At 53.9% G+C, this 16,356-nt stretch overlaps 2 protein-coding genes across 2 annotated transcripts; one reads left to right on the forward strand and one right to left on the reverse strand.

Moving 5' to 3' along the window:
• The first annotated feature begins 106 nt into the window (after positions 1-106).
• TBL3 (transducin beta like 3) lies at positions 107-8,687 on the forward strand. The gene is made up of 22 exons (XM_041490377.1): positions 107-173; positions 317-368; positions 444-539; positions 768-815; positions 1,390-1,531; positions 1,695-1,779; positions 2,091-2,258; positions 2,650-2,725; positions 2,873-2,969; positions 3,340-3,536; positions 3,833-3,974; positions 4,318-4,376; positions 4,869-4,972; positions 5,343-5,493; positions 5,609-5,839; positions 5,998-6,068; positions 6,435-6,591; positions 6,953-7,011; positions 7,242-7,345; positions 7,509-7,580; positions 7,850-8,008; positions 8,484-8,687. Exons 1-22 carry the CDS (start codon positions 124-126, stop codon positions 8,594-8,596), a joined length of 2,433 nt encoding a protein of 810 aa, XP_041346311.1. The 5' UTR covers positions 107-123; the 3' UTR covers positions 8,597-8,687.
• A 1,627-nt stretch (positions 8,688-10,314) lies between these two features.
• Positions 10,315-13,334, reverse strand: NOXO1 (NADPH oxidase organizer 1). Its single transcript, XM_041490272.1, has 7 exons — positions 13,260-13,334; positions 13,082-13,145; positions 12,419-12,599; positions 12,010-12,191; positions 11,693-11,806; positions 11,111-11,228; positions 10,315-10,888 (listed from the first exon to the last, which is right to left on the reverse strand). The coding sequence occupies exons 1-7, from the start codon at positions 13,332-13,334 to the stop codon at positions 10,315-10,317; spliced, it is 1,308 nt and encodes a 435-aa protein (XP_041346206.1).
• Between the last annotated feature and the right edge of the window lie 3,022 nt (positions 13,335-16,356).

Raw genomic sequence — 16,356 nt, forward strand, 5'->3', positions numbered from 1 at the left:
ACGGGGAATTTCCATCCCGTTCTCCGGAGCCGCTCCCCGCGTGGCGCTGGTGGCGCCCCTCGTGACGTCACTGGAGGGGCCGGAAGTGTTCCCTCACTTCCCGGAAGCACGTGGGCCGCGGCCATGGCGGACACGGACCCGGCCGCCGCCGTTCCCGTGCGCTTCAAGAGCAAGTGAGGGACCGGCGGGACAGGGCTGGGGCTGCGAGGGCGAGCGAGCGGCCGGGCCGGGCCTCGCCTCGCCTCGCGACCGGAGCCCCCCGGCCGCCGCCGCTCCGCTTTAACGGAGCCTCTCCGCGCGTTTCTTTCCCTTCCAGCTACGCCGCGACGCGGAAGATCGAGCCGTTCTACAAAGGAGGGCGAATCCAGGTAATCCCGGCTCTGGAGGGACATCTGGCAATGCCGCGCCTCCTGGCTCTAACGTTCCCGATCCCTTTTCCCCAGATTAGCCGGGATGGGAAGTTCATGTTCTGCCCCTGTGGGAGCAAAGTCAACGTGATCGATGTGGAAACCGGAGCGCTCCTGCACAGCCTCCAGCAGGTGACCGGGACCGGCCTCTCCCGAGCGGTCTGCGAGGCTCCCGGAGGGTTTTCTCCCTGTGGATACAAAGCTCCCAGGAGCGAGGAGTGCAGGGAGGGTGGGAACGGCCCAAGCACAGGTTTCGGGTGGTCCCGAGCTGTGCTCAGGGTCAGCAGAGCCCTCAGAGAAGGGAGCTCTGAGATCTCTGCAGGGATGGTTTCACTGTGGCATTCCCCTCTGTTTTGCCAGGATGAGGAAGAGGATGTCACAGCATTCGTGCTGAGCCCTGATGATGAGGTGGGTTGAGCACCTGGGACAGGCTGAGCCAGGAACGGGGGGGGATTTTGGGGTGTCTGTGCAGGGCCAGGGCTTGGACTCGATGATCCTTGTGCATCCCTTCCAGCTGGGGATATTCCATGGTTCCATTCCGTGCCCTGTGTGCTTCCTGAGATCCCCTGGGAGCCTTCTCAGGGGGTCACACTCACCCCTGTGGGTCACACTCAGAGCCCTGGGTCACACTCACCCCTGTGGGTCACACTCATGCCTGCCCAGAGCCTGAGCTCCCCAGCAGCTCCCTGTGCCACGTGGCACTGACAGGAGCCCAAACCCAGCCCGTGCTCAGGCTGTCCCTTGTCCCTGTGTCCCTTGTCCCTGTGCTCAGGCTATCCCTTGTCCCTGTGTCCCTTGTCCCTGTGCTCAGGCTATCCCTTGTCCCTGTGTCCCTTGTCCCTGTGTCCCTTGTCCCTGTGCTCAGGCTATCCCTTGTCCCTGTGTCCCTTGTCCCTGTGTCCCTTGTCCCTGTGCTCAGGCTATCCCTTGTCCCTGTGTCCCTTGTCCCTGTGCTCAGGCTGTCCCCTGTCCCATGTCCCAGGTGCTGGTGACAGGCAGCCGGGCGCTGCTGCTGCGCCGCTGGCGCTGGCGGGAGCCCAGCTGTGAGCGCTCGTGGCGAGCCGTGCACACCGCGCCCGTGGCCACCATGGCCTTCGACCCCACGGCCACCCTGCTGGCCACAGGTACGAGCCACATCTGTCACAGAGGGCGTTTCCTGCTCCTGCAGAGCTCCCAGGGCACGGCCAGCAGAGGTTGAGGCCCAGAGCCGTGTCCAGCCGGGATTTCTGCTGGATTCCCACGGCTCTGTCCTCCAGAGCTCAGTCCCAGGTGTCCTTCTCTTCCCAGGGGGCTGTGACAGCACCATCAAGGTCTGGGATATGGTCAAACACTACTGCACACACAACCTGAAAGGATCCTCTGGAGTGGTTCAGTAAGGAGCAGTGCTGTTTGTCAGTCCTTGGCTGTGCTGGGATACTGGGATTGAGGTGCAGTTCTTGAGTTAATGCAACATTCCCAGCAGGTTCTGGGCTCTTCCTGGCTCTTGAGAGCAGGGTTATGGCTGATTCTGCCCAGAGAGGAAACAGTTTGCTCAAGAATTTTCAAGGAATCACCGAATTGTTGGGCAGGGACACCTCCCCCTAGACCAGGATGCTCTGGGCCCACCCAAGCTGTCCTGCTGTGGGGTGGGCATTACTCAAAGGTCGGGGGTTTATTCCTGTGCTGTCCTCTGCTCCTGCCCAGCCTGGTGGAGTTCCACCCTGACGCCTCCCGCCTGCAGCTCTTCTCCTCCTGCATCGATTACAAGATCCGCATCTGGGACCTGAGCTCCAGCAAGTGTGTGGCAGTGCTGGAGGGACACTTCAGTGCTGTCACCTCGCTGGCCTTTGCAGATGGGAACAGCCTGCTCAGGTACCTCCTGGCAGGGCTGGGACCTCCATCCATTCATCTCCTGCAGCGCTGGGGGATGCTGGAGGGTCTGGTGGGTTCTGCTGAGAGGGGAAGGGGTGGTGCAAGTGCTCAGTGGGTGTGCATTGGAATCATGGAATGGTTTGGGTTGGAAGGGACCTTAAATCCCATCCAGTGCCACCCTGCCATGGCAGGGACAGCTTCCACTGTGCCAGGTGCTCCAAGCCCCATCCAACCTGCCTTTGTTCCTGGGAGTATCATCTGCTGGCACAGGGAATGCTGCTGCTCTCTCTCATGGCCTCTCCAGAGAGGTGTTGAGCTCCCACAGTGCCAAATTTGCACCCAGAGCCACGCTGAACAGGTTTAGCACTAAAACTGAGCTTTTTGTTTGCAGCTCTGGCCGTGACAAGATCTGCATGGTCTGGGACCTGGAGAGCAGGCAGAGCAAACGAACCGTCCCTGTCTACGAGGTGAAACTGCTTTTTGTTCCTTCCTTTGAGGCCCTCTGTCATTTCTCGGCCATGGTCTCCCTGTTCAGGGTCTGTATGTTGTGAAATCAGGTTTCTCCCCTTCCCAGGGGTTTCAGCTCTGGGTCTGTGCCTCTCTGACTCTTGCAGACCGTGGAAGCTGCTGTGTTGTTGCCTGAGGAGGGAGATTTCTCTCAGCTGGGCGTGAAGAAACAAGGGCTGCACTTTGTCACAGCTGGCAGCAAAGGTGAGTGTCACTTTTGGAGCCTGAAGGGTGGCACTCAGTCACTTCAGTGCTGTTATTCCCAGGCTGTGTGTTCTCCATGTGGCAGGAACCTTGGGTGGAGAGCAGAGCCTGCTCCTGAATTCCTTGGCAGGGTGGCTGAGCAGGATAGAGCAGGCACAGATCCATTTACTACTCAAACACATTTATCTCTCTTTTCAAACTCGATGAGTTTGATTGAAGAAGCAAAACCTCGAGGCTTTTCCAGCCACTGCATCTTGCCCAGTCTCGCCTTTGGGGCTGCATGGCTTTTCCCACCGTGCTTTGGATGATGTTCCCTGGACATCCACTGTGTGAAGCAGTGGCTGTGCCACAGTTTCTCCTGTTTTCCCAGGCATCCTGAGGGTGTGGGAGGTGGCCACGGGTGCCTGTGTGCACAGCCAGGCCGTGCCCTTCGCGCTGCGGGAGGAGCCGAGCGAGCGCAGCCTCTCCCAGTGCCAGTTTGTGCCCGCCAGGAACGAGATCCTCACCGTGTCCATGGAGCACAACATCGTCTTCTATGATGCTCAAAGCCTCCAGCTCAGGAAGCAGGTGACAGCCCTCAGCCTCCCTGTCCCTTTGTCCGTGCTCCAGGACCAGCTGTGCTGCTGGAAGAAGCACCGAGGGTGCCTCGGCTCCAGCCTGTTCTGGGATTGTTCCATGGGGCCACAGAATTCCACTGGTTTTGGGGGAATGTTGCGAGAGACTGACACAGGAACAACAAAACAGAGCAGACTTAGCCAGAAATGCCTCCTGTGTGTAGAAATTACACCCAGTATGAAATGAAAACCAGGCACTCCCACCTCTCCTTCAGCTGCCTTTTCCCTCCTGGGCTGTTTCCGTTGCAGCTCGCAGGATACAACGAGGAGGTGCTGGATGTGAAGTTCCTGGGCCCTGGTGACTCTCACATCGTTGTGGCCACCAACAGCCCCCAGCTGAAAGTGTTTGAGCTGGCAACGTCCCACTGCCAGATCCTGTACGGCCACACAGGTGGGTGACAGCGCTGCCCTGGGGGACATGGGCAGCTCTTCCTTTATCCAGCTTCTCCTGGAGCTCTGGTGCAGAGCAGTCCCTGAGTTCTTGGTGGAGCAGCATCACAGCAGGTTTGGGAGTTGTGTGGAGAGAGGATGTGTCCCTTTGTCCCTGTCCCTGGCAGTGAGATCAGTTTAAACTGGAGCTGAAGGTGCAGGGGTGTGACAGGCTCAGTCCTTAGGGACCACCCGTGTCCCAGACCTGTCCCCTGGCTCATTAACTGGGCTCATTAACTCACCCCTTTCTGTTGTCCCATCTCAGCGTTGCTCTGCACCCACCAGCTTTTATTTCTTCTTTTTAGAGACAATCCTGGCTTTGGACGTCTTCAGGAAAGGCCTGATGTTTGTCACCTGTGCCAAGGTGTGTCACTGTTCTCCATTTATTGAAACTCTGCATTCCTAGTGATCCTTGTGGGCAAAATTGTGGTTTTTTAGGAACTCCAGAAAGGGCTTTTTGTTCATACAATCCCTGCTGCATGCTCCAAATGGGTTCTCCCTCTATCCCTTTTTAACATTGTCCCTGGGAAAATTGGTTGTGTTTTATTGGCCTGAAGGAGATGTTTCCTTCTCTAAACATCCTGGTCTGGTGTTAGAGTACAGAAAAGTTGTTACTGTGAGATTGATGAGGGAAAAGGTTCCAAGAGCCCTGACAGACCCAAAAACCAAAGCTCTGAGACAACCAGAGATAAACCTCCATGCTGGAGCCCCAGAGTGGGGGCTGATCTTGCCACCTGCCATGACAGAGATGAATTCAGGCTGGAACACCAGTGACCAGTGGGGCTGAGGGATGTGGTGAAAGCACAGGGACCTGCTGCCTCCCCAGAAAGCTGAGGCATTTCTGTCCTTCCCCCAGGACAGAAGCCTGCGGGTGTGGCGCATGGGCAGGGCTGGCAGGGTGACCTGTGTGGCACAGGGCCTGGGCCATGCCCATGGCGTGGGCGCTGTCGCCTGCTCCAGGTAACACAGACTGGGCAGGGAGGGAGGGAGGGGAACGTCCTGGTGGGTGCTGCCCCCTCCCAGCTGGGCTGCTTCTCATCCCTGCTCCCAGCTTCTCGTGGTGCCTGAGTGTGAAGGGGTCATGGGATGGTTTGGGTTGGAAGGGGCCTCAGATGTCATCCAGTGCCACCCCCTGCCACGGGCAGGGACATTTCCACTGTCCAACCTGGCCTTGGATATCCCAGGGATGGGGGAGTCTCTGAAATGAAAGAACTTGGAAAGCCATGAAACCACTTTTCCACACCCAGCAGTGGCTGAGTGTGGAGATCCCAGTCGGGGAGGAGAAACCACGGAATTGTTTCCCTGCCCTTGATGGTTTCATTGCTCTCAGGCTGAAGGAAAGCTTTGTAGTGACCAGCAGCCAGGACTGCACCATCAAGATCTGGAACATCCCGGAATCCCTCACTTCCAAAGCAAAAGCAGCCTTGATCTCCAGTCCAGAGCCCCTCCATGCCAGGGTCACTGAGAGGGGCCATGACAAGGTACAGCTCCACCTGATCTTTCAGTGCTTCAGCTTCCCTCCTGCACTGCTTCCTCTGTTCCATGTCCCACAGCCAAGGCCTGACCCTCTTCCTCCTCCTCTTGTGGCTTCCCCAGGACATCAACAGCGTGGCAGTGTCCCCCAATGACAAACTGCTGGCCACGGGCTCGCAGGACCGCCTGGCCAAGCTCTGGTCCTGCTCCGACTGCTCCCTCCTGGGGGTTTTCTCTGGGCACAAACGTGGCATCTGGTGTGTGCAGTTCTCCCCTGTGGACCAGGTGCTGGCCACCTCCTCGGCTGATGGGACCCTGAAGCTCTGGGGACTTCGGGACTTCAGCTGTCTGAAGGTGATGAGAACTTTGCCTCTTGCCCTGGGCAAAACCTTGGGGTTCCTTAAAGATCCTTCCAAAACTTGGGGCTTATTCCTTTGGGCTTTGTGAGTAAATGGGATCCTTGGGGTCTCTCCAAAGGCCTGGCACTGCTGAGCTTCCTTTCTGTTTTGCAGACCTTTGAAGGCCACGATGCCTCAGTGCTGAAGATCATCTTTGTGAGCCGAGGGGCTCAGCTGCTCAGCAGGTTTGTGCCTGGTTTCAGAGTTAAGGGAATGTCTGAGCTCATCCTCAGCACCAAGAGGAATGACTCTTGTGTCCAAAGAATCTTTGGACAGATTTATAGGAAGATACCATGTTTAGGCCAGGCTTTCTTTTAATCTTCCTCCTCTCCAGGTGTCCCGTGGGTTGCATGTGGCTGCTGTGGCACTGCTGGGTTGGGACAAACTCAGTAGACAAAGCTAAGGGTGCATCTTGCCCTCCACATTTTTGGTTAACTCTGCTCCTCTTTGGAAGGAATTGGGATGGGACAAGTCCATCTGATATGTGAGGTGGGACAGAGTAAGAACGGATCTGTCCAGTGATTCTTTCTGTTGTGTTTCTCTTCCAAAAGTGGATCCGATGGTCTCTTAAAACTCTGGACAATTAAAACAAACGAGTGTGTGAAAACATTAGATGGCCATGAGGATAAAATCTGGGGCCTTCACTCCAACAAGAAAGATGACATGGTTGTGACAGCCTCCAGTGACTCCTGCATCACCCTGTGGCAGGTACAGCAGGGGGCTGGTTCCTCCCTGGGTTAATAATCGGGGTAATTGGAGAGCTCAGGGTCTCGTGGCTTGTTTTTCTTGTGTTCTCCTTGTCTGCAGTTTGAAATTAGGTCAGCCTTGCTGACCTAATTGGGGTTTGGGGGTGTTTTTTTGGCCATCCTGTATTTCCCCAGCACTGGAGCTTTGGACGGAAGTTGGGAATTGCTGGATTTAACATTTAAATTACTTGACCCTGAGATTTTGCTGCAGAAACTTGTCTCACAAAAGACAAGTGATGTCAAACATCACTTGATGGCTAAATCAAAACCCTTGTATATTAAAGCAGGATTTGATAAAGTTCTATCCTGTTTTTTTTTAACAGGATGTGACTGAAATTGAGGAGAAAGAAGCACAGGCTAAACAGGAGGAGCAGATTATGAAGTGAGTTGATCTTGTGCCATAAAGAGCTGTGAAAGGCAAACTGTGCAGTGGAACTGTCCACACCTGGAGCCATCCAGCTCCACCTGATCCCAATATTGGCGTGAGGGCATTTATTGACGAGCACCACAAACTTCTTAACTGTTATTGCCAAATCTGCTGCTTTTTCTGTAGTTTTGGTTTTTTCAGCACCCAAAGATTGGTCTCACTCTCACCCCTGATTTGTTTTCCAGAGAGCAAGAGCTTTCTAACCTTCTCCATGAGAAAAGATACCTCAAAGCTCTGGGCCTGGCCATCTCCCTGGACCGGCCTCACACGGTGTTGACCGTGGTCAAGGGTGAGTCCAGGGCGTGCTCTGAAGGCATTTCCTGCCCTCTCTCCTTTCCTGGACACCTCTTCCAGCTAGTTCAAGGCTTCAAAGTCCAGTAATTAGTCTGAAAGCCTGAGTTTTCCCTGAGTGCCATCACCCAGGGTGTCCCTGCTGTCGTTTCTCTCTCCAGCCATCCTCAAGGAGCCTGAGGGGAGGAGGCACCTGGAGGAGAACATTGTTCGGCTCCGCAAGGATCAGAAAGGTTTGTGGCACGACTGAAGCGCTGAAAGCTTTCAGGTCACAGGCTGAAATCAGAATCCTACAATCCTGGAACGGTTTGGGTTGGGAGATTGTCCAGTTCCACCCTCTGCCGTGGGCAGGGACACCTTCCAGTAGACCAGGACCTGGTGTTGGGCACTTGCAGGGATGGGGAATGTCCGTGTGGCACCTGAACCTCTGTGAGAGCCCCGGGATGTTTCCCAGTGCGGGCTCTGCTGTGTGCCAGCCTGGCCAGGCTTCCTTCCCCCACAGAGGCCGTGCTGGCGTTCCTGGTGACGTGGAACACCAACTCCCGGAACTGCCACGAGGCCCAGGCCGTCATGGAGACGCTCCTGAAGCACGAGGCGCCCGACACCCTCCTGCAGTTCTCGGGGATTAAATCCGCCGTGGAGTCCCTGCTGCCCTACACGGGTGAGGCCCTGTGGGGACAGGCGTGGCCTGGGGGGGCTGGCTTGGATCAGGGATTGTGGAATGGTTTGGGGTGGAAGGGACAGGTCGGGTAATCCACCCCTGCCATGGCAGGGACACCTTCCACCATCCCAGGGTGGGATCCCCATCCCAAGCCTCAATGTCCAGCCTGGCCTTGGGCACTGCCAGGGATCCAGGGGCAGCCACAGCTGCTCTGGGCACCCTGTGCCAGGGCCTGCCACCCTCCCAGGGAACAATTCCTGCCCAGTATCCCACTATTCCTGCCCTCTGGCAGTGGGAGCCATTCCCTGTGTCCTGTCCCTCCATCCCTTGTCTCCTGGAGCCCCTTCAGGCCCTGGAGGTATCCCTGGCGTGTTCCCTTCTCCAGGCTGGGCATTCCCAGCTCTCCCAGCCTGGCTCCACGTTCGAGGCCGGGCTCTGGTGGCTCCGCTGTGACCCGAGCCCTGCCTCCCTGCAGAGCGCCACTTCCAGAGGCTGAGCCGCCTGCTCCAGGCCTCCACCTTCGTCGAGTTCATGTGGCACAACATGAGGCTGGCAGAGGTGGCCCAGCAGGACCAGGGCACTCTGTGACCCACCTGCCACCAACTGCTCTTTCCAAAGAGCTCTTTCTCACCAGGATTTTTAGTTCCTGTATTTTATAATAAATGTTTTAATTTCTAAAAAAAGTCTTAACATCTAATCTCCTCAGGGATGAATGAAAGGAAAACACAATAGAAATGGTAATTTCTTTGGCCAAGCTGGGGTTTGTGTTTTCACACCCTGAATTTTCAGACTCACAAACAGCAGGTAGTTTGGGATTAAAAAAGGGCAGAATCCCAACAAGCAATTGGGATTTAAAGGGTTCATGGAGCTGGGATCTTGCTTGGGCAAAGCAGCCTGGACCAAGGCAGGGGTCTCACCCGTGCCCACCCAAAATTTAGCACCAGGGAGGAAGAGAAGCACAATTTAAATTCCCCAAAGAGCAAATTTTTAAAGCATAAAACACAAGCAGGCTTCAGAGATATTTACATGTATTTTATTTCATAGACAAAAATGTATAAAATTCAAACAACATAAACAAATTTCAAGTTCTTTATAAAAATATAACAGATACCTGGGAGAATAAGTACAATTAAAGCCATCAGTGTAGAGAAAAGTCTTAATTTTCCTATAACTCTTTTTCTAACTCATTTCTAGCAAATGAGTTTAGGATTAGAATTGTTGTGAGTTTCAGTAACTAGCCAGTCCCCTGTGAAGAGGAATGTTTTGTCCATAAAAGTGACCTCTGTTCCCATCCCCAGGTGGGACACCAGCTGTGGCTCCCCTGCTTGTGTTCCTGTGCCTGCACAGACCTGGCTGGAGAGAGCAGGGATGAGCTTTCTCCCCAGCAGGTTTTTTATTCTCAACCATTCAGCAGATCCAGTCCATCCCTATATTTCATGGCCTCTCCACTAACCTATTAAAAAATCCCAAACCAACACCAAAAGTCAAAAAGTAAAAAAAAGTCTATAAAATAGGGAGTTCAGTAAGTACCATCACACAGGTGCCCCATCCCATCCCTCCCCAGTCCCGTGACTAGCTCAGGGTGCCAGGGGGCACTGAGGCACTCTGGTGGCACTGAGGCACTGGTGCCACTCCTGTGCCAGCTGATCCTGGCTTGGGGAATAACCCAGCTGTACTGCAGGGAGGAGAAACACTGCCTGGGGAGAGCTCCCGGAGCTCCGAGTGACCTCCAGCTCTGGAGCTGCTGGCTGTGACCCCACTCAGCCCTGTCCCAGTAACTCCCTGGTCCCTGGGCAAGCTGCAGCTGCCCAGGGAGGTGATGGAGGTGTGTGTGTCCCTCGGGAAGGGACAGTCCCAAGCCCTGACACTCCGGAGGTGATGGAGGTGTGTGTGTCCCTCGGGAAGGGACAGTCCCAAGCCCTGACACTCCGGAGGTGATGGAGGTGTGTGTGTCCCTCGGGAAGGGACAGTCCCAAGCCCTGACACTCCGGAGGTGATGGAGGTGTGTGTGTGTCCCTCGGGAAGGGACAGTCTCAAGCCCTGACACTCCGGAGGTGATGGAGGTGTGTGTGTCCCTCGGGAAGGGACAGTCCCAAGCCCTGACACTCCGGAGGTGATGGAGGTGTGTGTGTCCCTCGGGAAGGGACAGTCCCAAGCCCTGACACTCCGGAGGTGGTGGAGGTGTGTGTGTCCCTCGGGAAGGGACAGCCCCAAGCCCTGACGCTCCGGAGCCGCTGCCCACGGCTCGCAGGGGACTCCAGCGAGCGGGGTGTCAGCGCTGTCCCCGTGTCCCCTGCCCAGGGCCACTAATGCCGGCTGGGGAGCGGCAGGGCCGGCCGGGGAGCCGACTGCTGCACGGCGCGCTTGGTGACGGTGCTGCACCGCTGCAGGATCTCCTGGGCGGAGGGACGGGCTGGCACCTTGGGGACACCCGCGGCCAGCCCAGGGTCGGCGAGGGGCAGCTCGGCTGCGGAGGACTCCACGAAGCCGGAGTCGTTCCTGTCCCTGGCGCTGAGGTGTGGGGATTTGCCGCTGTGCGTGGCCGGCCCGCGGCTCGGGCCAGGAGAGCTCTTGGCCGGCTCCACCTCGGGCAGGGACCGAGACAAGTCGGTTTTCCAGGCGCTGCTGCTCGCCGAGCTCAGCGAGGAGCTGTCCGAACCCAAATCCAGCTCCGGGGTGGAGCTGGCCCGCGGCAGAGAGCGGGATCTGCTGCTGGGAGAGCCGCCGTGCTCCGCCCGGGCCGGGCCCCGCGGCTGAGGGGAGCTGAGGCCCGGGGTGCAGGCGGGGAGGCCGCAGCTCAGCATGGTCTGCAGCTTGTGGTGAGGGTTCTGGTAGGGCCGGAGGCACAGCGAGGGCATGTAGCCGGTGCAGCCGTTGTACCTGAGGGCAGGGATGGAAACGACACTGAGAAAACCCTTCCAGCACCTCGGGCCAAGGGGAGGGAGCACTTGGGGAGCAGGTCCGTGCTGTACACGGGGTGTGAGGACAGGGAAAGCATCCCCAGCCAAGGACATCCAGCTCAGGGAGCTCCTGTGCATCCCACTCGGGGAGAACAGCAAGCAGCTCCCTCGGGCAGCCAGGGCTTTGGGAAAGCCTCCTCACCGGATCAGCCACCAGCCGTTGTGGGATGTCCTGAGCACCTCCACGACCACCCCCTGGTTCAGCGAGAGCTCGTCTGCCTTCTGAGCCTCGTAGGCCTGCACCACAAAGTACAGGCTGCCTGCAGAGAGAGGGAGAGGTCAGATCTGCCTTGTGGAGAAAATCCTCTGATCCCTGTGAGAGACCAGCCCAGCTGCAAGGCAGCTGTCCCTGAGAGTGACTGGTTTGCTCAGGAACCCCAGTCTGATCCATTTAAGTTGGATATAAAGAAGAAGTTTTTTACAAAAAGGGTGTAGTGGCCCTGAAAGAGGTTGCCCAGAGAAGCTGTGGCTGCCCCTGGATCCCTGGGAGTGTTTAAGGCCAGGTTGGACAGGGCTTGGAGCAACCTAGGACAGTGGAAGGTGTTGGGGTTGGAACTGGATGGGCTTTAAGGTGTCTTCCAACCCAAACCACTCCATGGTTCCATGACCCACAGGTGGTGGCAGAGCCAACCAGAAAAGTCAGAGGTCCAGGCAGGGACTCCAGGCAGTGGGTAAAATGGTGGGGATTTGCAGAACTCATGTTTTGAAGGAGGAACAGACTTACCCTCCTCGTCCGAGCTGAAGGCATTCTGGATGTCCTCACAGGCATCAAGCTCTTCCAGGTACGAGGCTGGGAACCAGGCTATCTGTTTGTCTGCATTCTCCACCAGCCACCAGCCTACAAAGAGGAAAAATACCCAGATTGTAACAGCCTGCAGGTCAAGACATGACAGTAATCCCTGTGTAGGGGACACAAGAGACAGGAGGGACATTCACTATCACACAAGTGCAAACACCTGAACCTCTGAAACTACCTCAGCATTTGCCTAACTATGAATCCATCTGCCCATCCACCCCAGCACTGAATCCTCTCAAACCTACCAGTCATGTCCTTGATGAGCACTTCCACAATCTCCTTCTGAGCCACTGTGAAGGGTTTGTTCTTTGTGTCTTTGGTTTCAAAGGCCTCGATGCAGCGGTAGCTCTGCGACGCCTGAGGGAGGGTGATGGAGAGGGGCTGGGGGCTCTTCTCCCTTCTGAACACTGATGGCATGATCACCACACTGGAAAGTAAAGGTGCATGTCAAAAACTCACATGAGAGGTTGAGTTTAGTATTGATTTTGGTAAAATCATTTCTGCAGTAGGCTGAGAACAGCTTCAGGCATCAGAAACAAAATTAAAAGCACCCAGCTGAGCTGCCCTGGAGTGTAACTGGTGTTTCCCTTCTATCCATATCCATAACATTTCTGTTTCACCAACAAACAAAAAAATACAATTCATGTTTCATACCTGTTTTCAGGGAAGGAGGGATCGAGGTCTTGAGTCTGTGCCTTGAAAAACTGATTCACCTCTTCACCCCGGGAGATTTTCACATCTGTTTTCAGCAGCTCCTGGGAATACGTTTCCAGCAGTTTCAGGATCTCCAGGCACCTGTTCAGCTTCCCACCCTTTTTCTGCTGCATAGTTATTCCTTCAAAATAACAAGGGCACAGTTGGGATAGGACAGCAATGGATCTGGATCCCTGGGAGCAGCATCTTTTCCCTGAACAGCAGGTGCCCTCACCTCCCACCCTTCCTGCCCAAGCCCAAACTGTACAAAGTCATTGTCCCTGCCTCCCTGTCATTTTTACCAGCTCCTGATAGGATTTTTTAACATCTAAAATGTCTCTTTTTTTCACATGTGAAGTTTCAAGAAGCTCTAGATCAATATTTGAAGTGTAGCATTAATTTGCCAAGTGCAGCTATCTATTAAAAAAGCCTTTCTGGGTCATTTTAAGTCAGTACTAGACCCAAACAAGCTGATGTGACCCAGTGGTGCCATGGCAGGAGCAGGAGTGAGCCCCTGATCTGTTCCAGAGGAAGGTCAGGCTCAGAGGCTTCAGTCTCTGTCATGGATTATGGCTGTCCCTGATCACTCTTGTGTTTGTTGGTTCATCAGAGATTTGTCCTTACCTTTAAACCTGGGCAAACTCCTCAGTGACCCACTCTCAGTGGGGAATTTTCTCTTCAGCTCTTTCTAAAAGCAGGGAGAAGGAGAGAACAGTGATTCCTCACAGCTGACACGTGGCCAGGCTCCTTCCCCTCCCCAGGACAGGAACCTTGAAATTTCAGGAATTGAAAATTCACTTACATGGAATTTCTTAAAGTCTTCAAACGTCCTGTAGATAAGAATGTTGTTCTGATCTGACCAGGACACAAATATCATGTAGTTCTGGGAAAAGAAAAGGAAAAGAAAAGCAGTTTAATCATAATGTTCAATTTCGAATGCTTCCAGACAATCAGCATTTGCTGTGGTTTAGTTGAGGCTTTTAATATCACATTAAAAAATTAAATAAAACATTAAACCTACAAAAATATGTCTTTAATTTCATAGTCCCAAATGGGTAATCATTGCTGAAACCAGGAGAATCTTATGGTGCTGTGACAAAAAGAGAGCAAACCCCAAGACATTAAGCTCATTAAAAAACAAGTCCCCTTATCCCAGACCCCTAGGCTCCAATCCCAATACTATGGGGAATGAGCAAACATATCCCTGGAAGAGTAACTCAAAATCCTCTAGTCTCCTAATTTGTAAATTATATTTAAGGAAGAAAACAAAGCCCCAAAAAAAGAATAAAAATTAAAGTACCTTCTGTTTCCTGCACTGCATGAAGCCGACAGCCTTCACATCCACGGGATACCTGTTGCAGCTCATCTTCCCCACGGCTGCTGCTCCTCCTTCGCAGGGATCCAGAGGGATGCGAGAGGGAGGGATGAGAGCTGGAGGGAGCAGAGATGCGGCTCTAGTCCGACTGCCGAGTTTAAATAGCCCGGAGCAGGAGGCAGGGCAGAGGTGTTCCCGAGCTTCCTCCTCCGCCCAGCGCCCGGGCAGAAATTCCGCGATTTGCCAAACTGCCGCGTGCCTTTTACCTTTCCCCCCGCTTTTAACATGCAAATGCTGCCGGGTGCAGGCGGGACATAGTTCAGGTAGCCGGGGAGGAAAAACAGAGTCTTTTATCAGATCCTTACTAACCAGTGCCGGGAAGGAAGGGAAGGGAAGGGAGCGGAGCTGTTTGCCAGCGCTGGGTTAGAGAAGGTCACAGGGGCTGCAGCACCTGCCCCGAGATATTTCCGGGAGACAGGTGAGGTTTTTATGGCTGTATCACACGGACCTGCAGCTCGGGCTGAGCTCAGACTGATTTAGAACGTGGGTTGTAAAACACAGACAGGCACCATTAAACGTGAGTAATATTTGTTGCAAATATTTTTTTTCCTGCTTTGTCCCACCTGCCGAGTTACTTTAAATAGATTTCTGACAGTTTTATCAATATCTCCATTGAGATGCTGATGTAATGAACAGACACATCCCCAGGATGTAACTAAAAGACTGAAAGCTCCTCAGGTGTAAATATGTGATGGAAATTGAGCTCTGAGTGCTCTGCCCTGTGTCCGGCCAGGCGTCCACACCCTCCCAGGGCAGCCAGCAGCTCTTCCTAAGGAGCAGCTCCACTGCCCAGAGGCACAGCAGGAGAGATAATTCCAGCCTTGGCCAGCCTGTCCTCTCCCTGAACCCCAGGGCTGGTGGGCACTGTGTGATCAAACCGCCTCTTCTTTGATAAACCCTCAATTGAACCATTATCACTATAATTATCTTTATCATTATCATTATTGGAACCCAAACTGAGAGGCTCAGCCGTGCCTCCCTTTCATTTCCCAGCTACACCTGGTGCCTCAAACCCTCAGCAATGGCTGCAGGTGATTTTTCATCTACCAAAAAAAACCCCCAGAGCTGGAACAGGGAGCCAAACCAGATTCCTTCTGGAATGTACAATCAGGAGGGTCTTGTTAAATAGATTTCTGTTTTATCAATATCTCCATTGAGATGCTGATGTAATGAACAGACACATCCCCAGGATGTAACTAAAAGACTGAAAGCTCCTCAGGTGTAAATATGTGATGGAAATTGAGCTCTGAGTGCTCTGCCCTGTGTCCGGCCAGGCGTCCACACCCTCCCAGGGCAGCCAGCAGCTCTTCCTAAGGAGCAGCTCCACTGCCCAGAGGCACAGCAGGAGAGATAATTCCAGCCTTGGCCAGCCTGTCCTCTCCCTGAACCCCAGGGCTGATGGGCACTGTGTGATCAAACCGCCTCTTCTTTGATAAACCCTCAATTGAACCATTATCACTATAATTATCTTTATCATTATCATTATAATTATTGGAACCCAAACTGAGGGGCTCAGCCGTGCCTCCCTTTCATTTCCCAGCTACACCTGGTGTCTCAAACCCTCAGCAATGGCTGCAGGTGATTTTTCATCTACCAAAAAAAACCCCCAGAGCTGGAACAGGGAGCCAAACCAGATTCCTTCTGGAATGTACAATCAGGAGGGTCTTGGTTTGTGATCCAGGAGCACGGGAGGCTGCTCTCACACAGCAGGGCGGCAGCTTGTGGAGACAATGAAAGCAGGTTTATTGCACTTGGGTTTATTGCTGCTGGATATCTGTCCTGCATTAAAAAGGGGAAAGTTATCCAAAGAGCACTTTGGTCCAGTGTGAATTTTGGAGAGAAGAGCTCTCCAACAGCTTCTCCAAGGCATTTTCTGGCTCAGGAAGCTGCACAGGAGCTGCCCTGTGGAAAAGAGATGTGGAGCAGCTCCCTGCCCTCCACAGCCCTGGAATCAGACCCTCCATCTCTCTCTTATAAATCCTCCAGCCAAACCACGTGCTGGTGAGTCTCCCCAGATCAAAGAGTGAGGATTTTATGGAGTGAGAGGAAATCACTTCATCCAGCAGATTTATTTAGAAAGTTCCAGTCTCTGAGGTGTCAAAACCCTTTGCTGACTCCATGTTCTCAAACCTGCACTCACTGGCTTCTCCTTGGCAGCCAAGCCAGGGCCAAGCTCATCCTCATGTGGCTCTTGGAAATATCTGGGACCAAGACTCCCAATGAAGCACCTTGGCTTGGTTTCCTGTCTCAGAGCAAACACAAATGACAACGTATTTCCAAGAACGTAAAGGTTTAAACACGTTTATCCTGACTGGAAAAAGCCAAAGACAAGGAAAGCTTTGGAGAAACTGCAGGATGAGGAGATAGCTGGGGAGGCACAGAGAGCACCTTGATCTGAGGATGCCATAAAAACCAGAGGAGTAGGAAACAGCCTTGGTTTTTCTGTGTTTCATCATTCTCAGGGAATTCAAGCAGAAAGGGAGGTGTGGAAAACATCTAATGGAATGTTACAACAGGAAGGTGA

The sequence above is a fragment of the Pyrgilauda ruficollis genome, unplaced genomic scaffold, assembly GCF_017590135.1.
Source record: "Pyrgilauda ruficollis isolate IOZ18807 unplaced genomic scaffold, ASM1759013v1 scaffold122, whole genome shotgun sequence".
NCBI classification, from domain to species: Eukaryota; Metazoa; Chordata; class Aves; order Passeriformes; family Passeridae; genus Pyrgilauda; species Pyrgilauda ruficollis.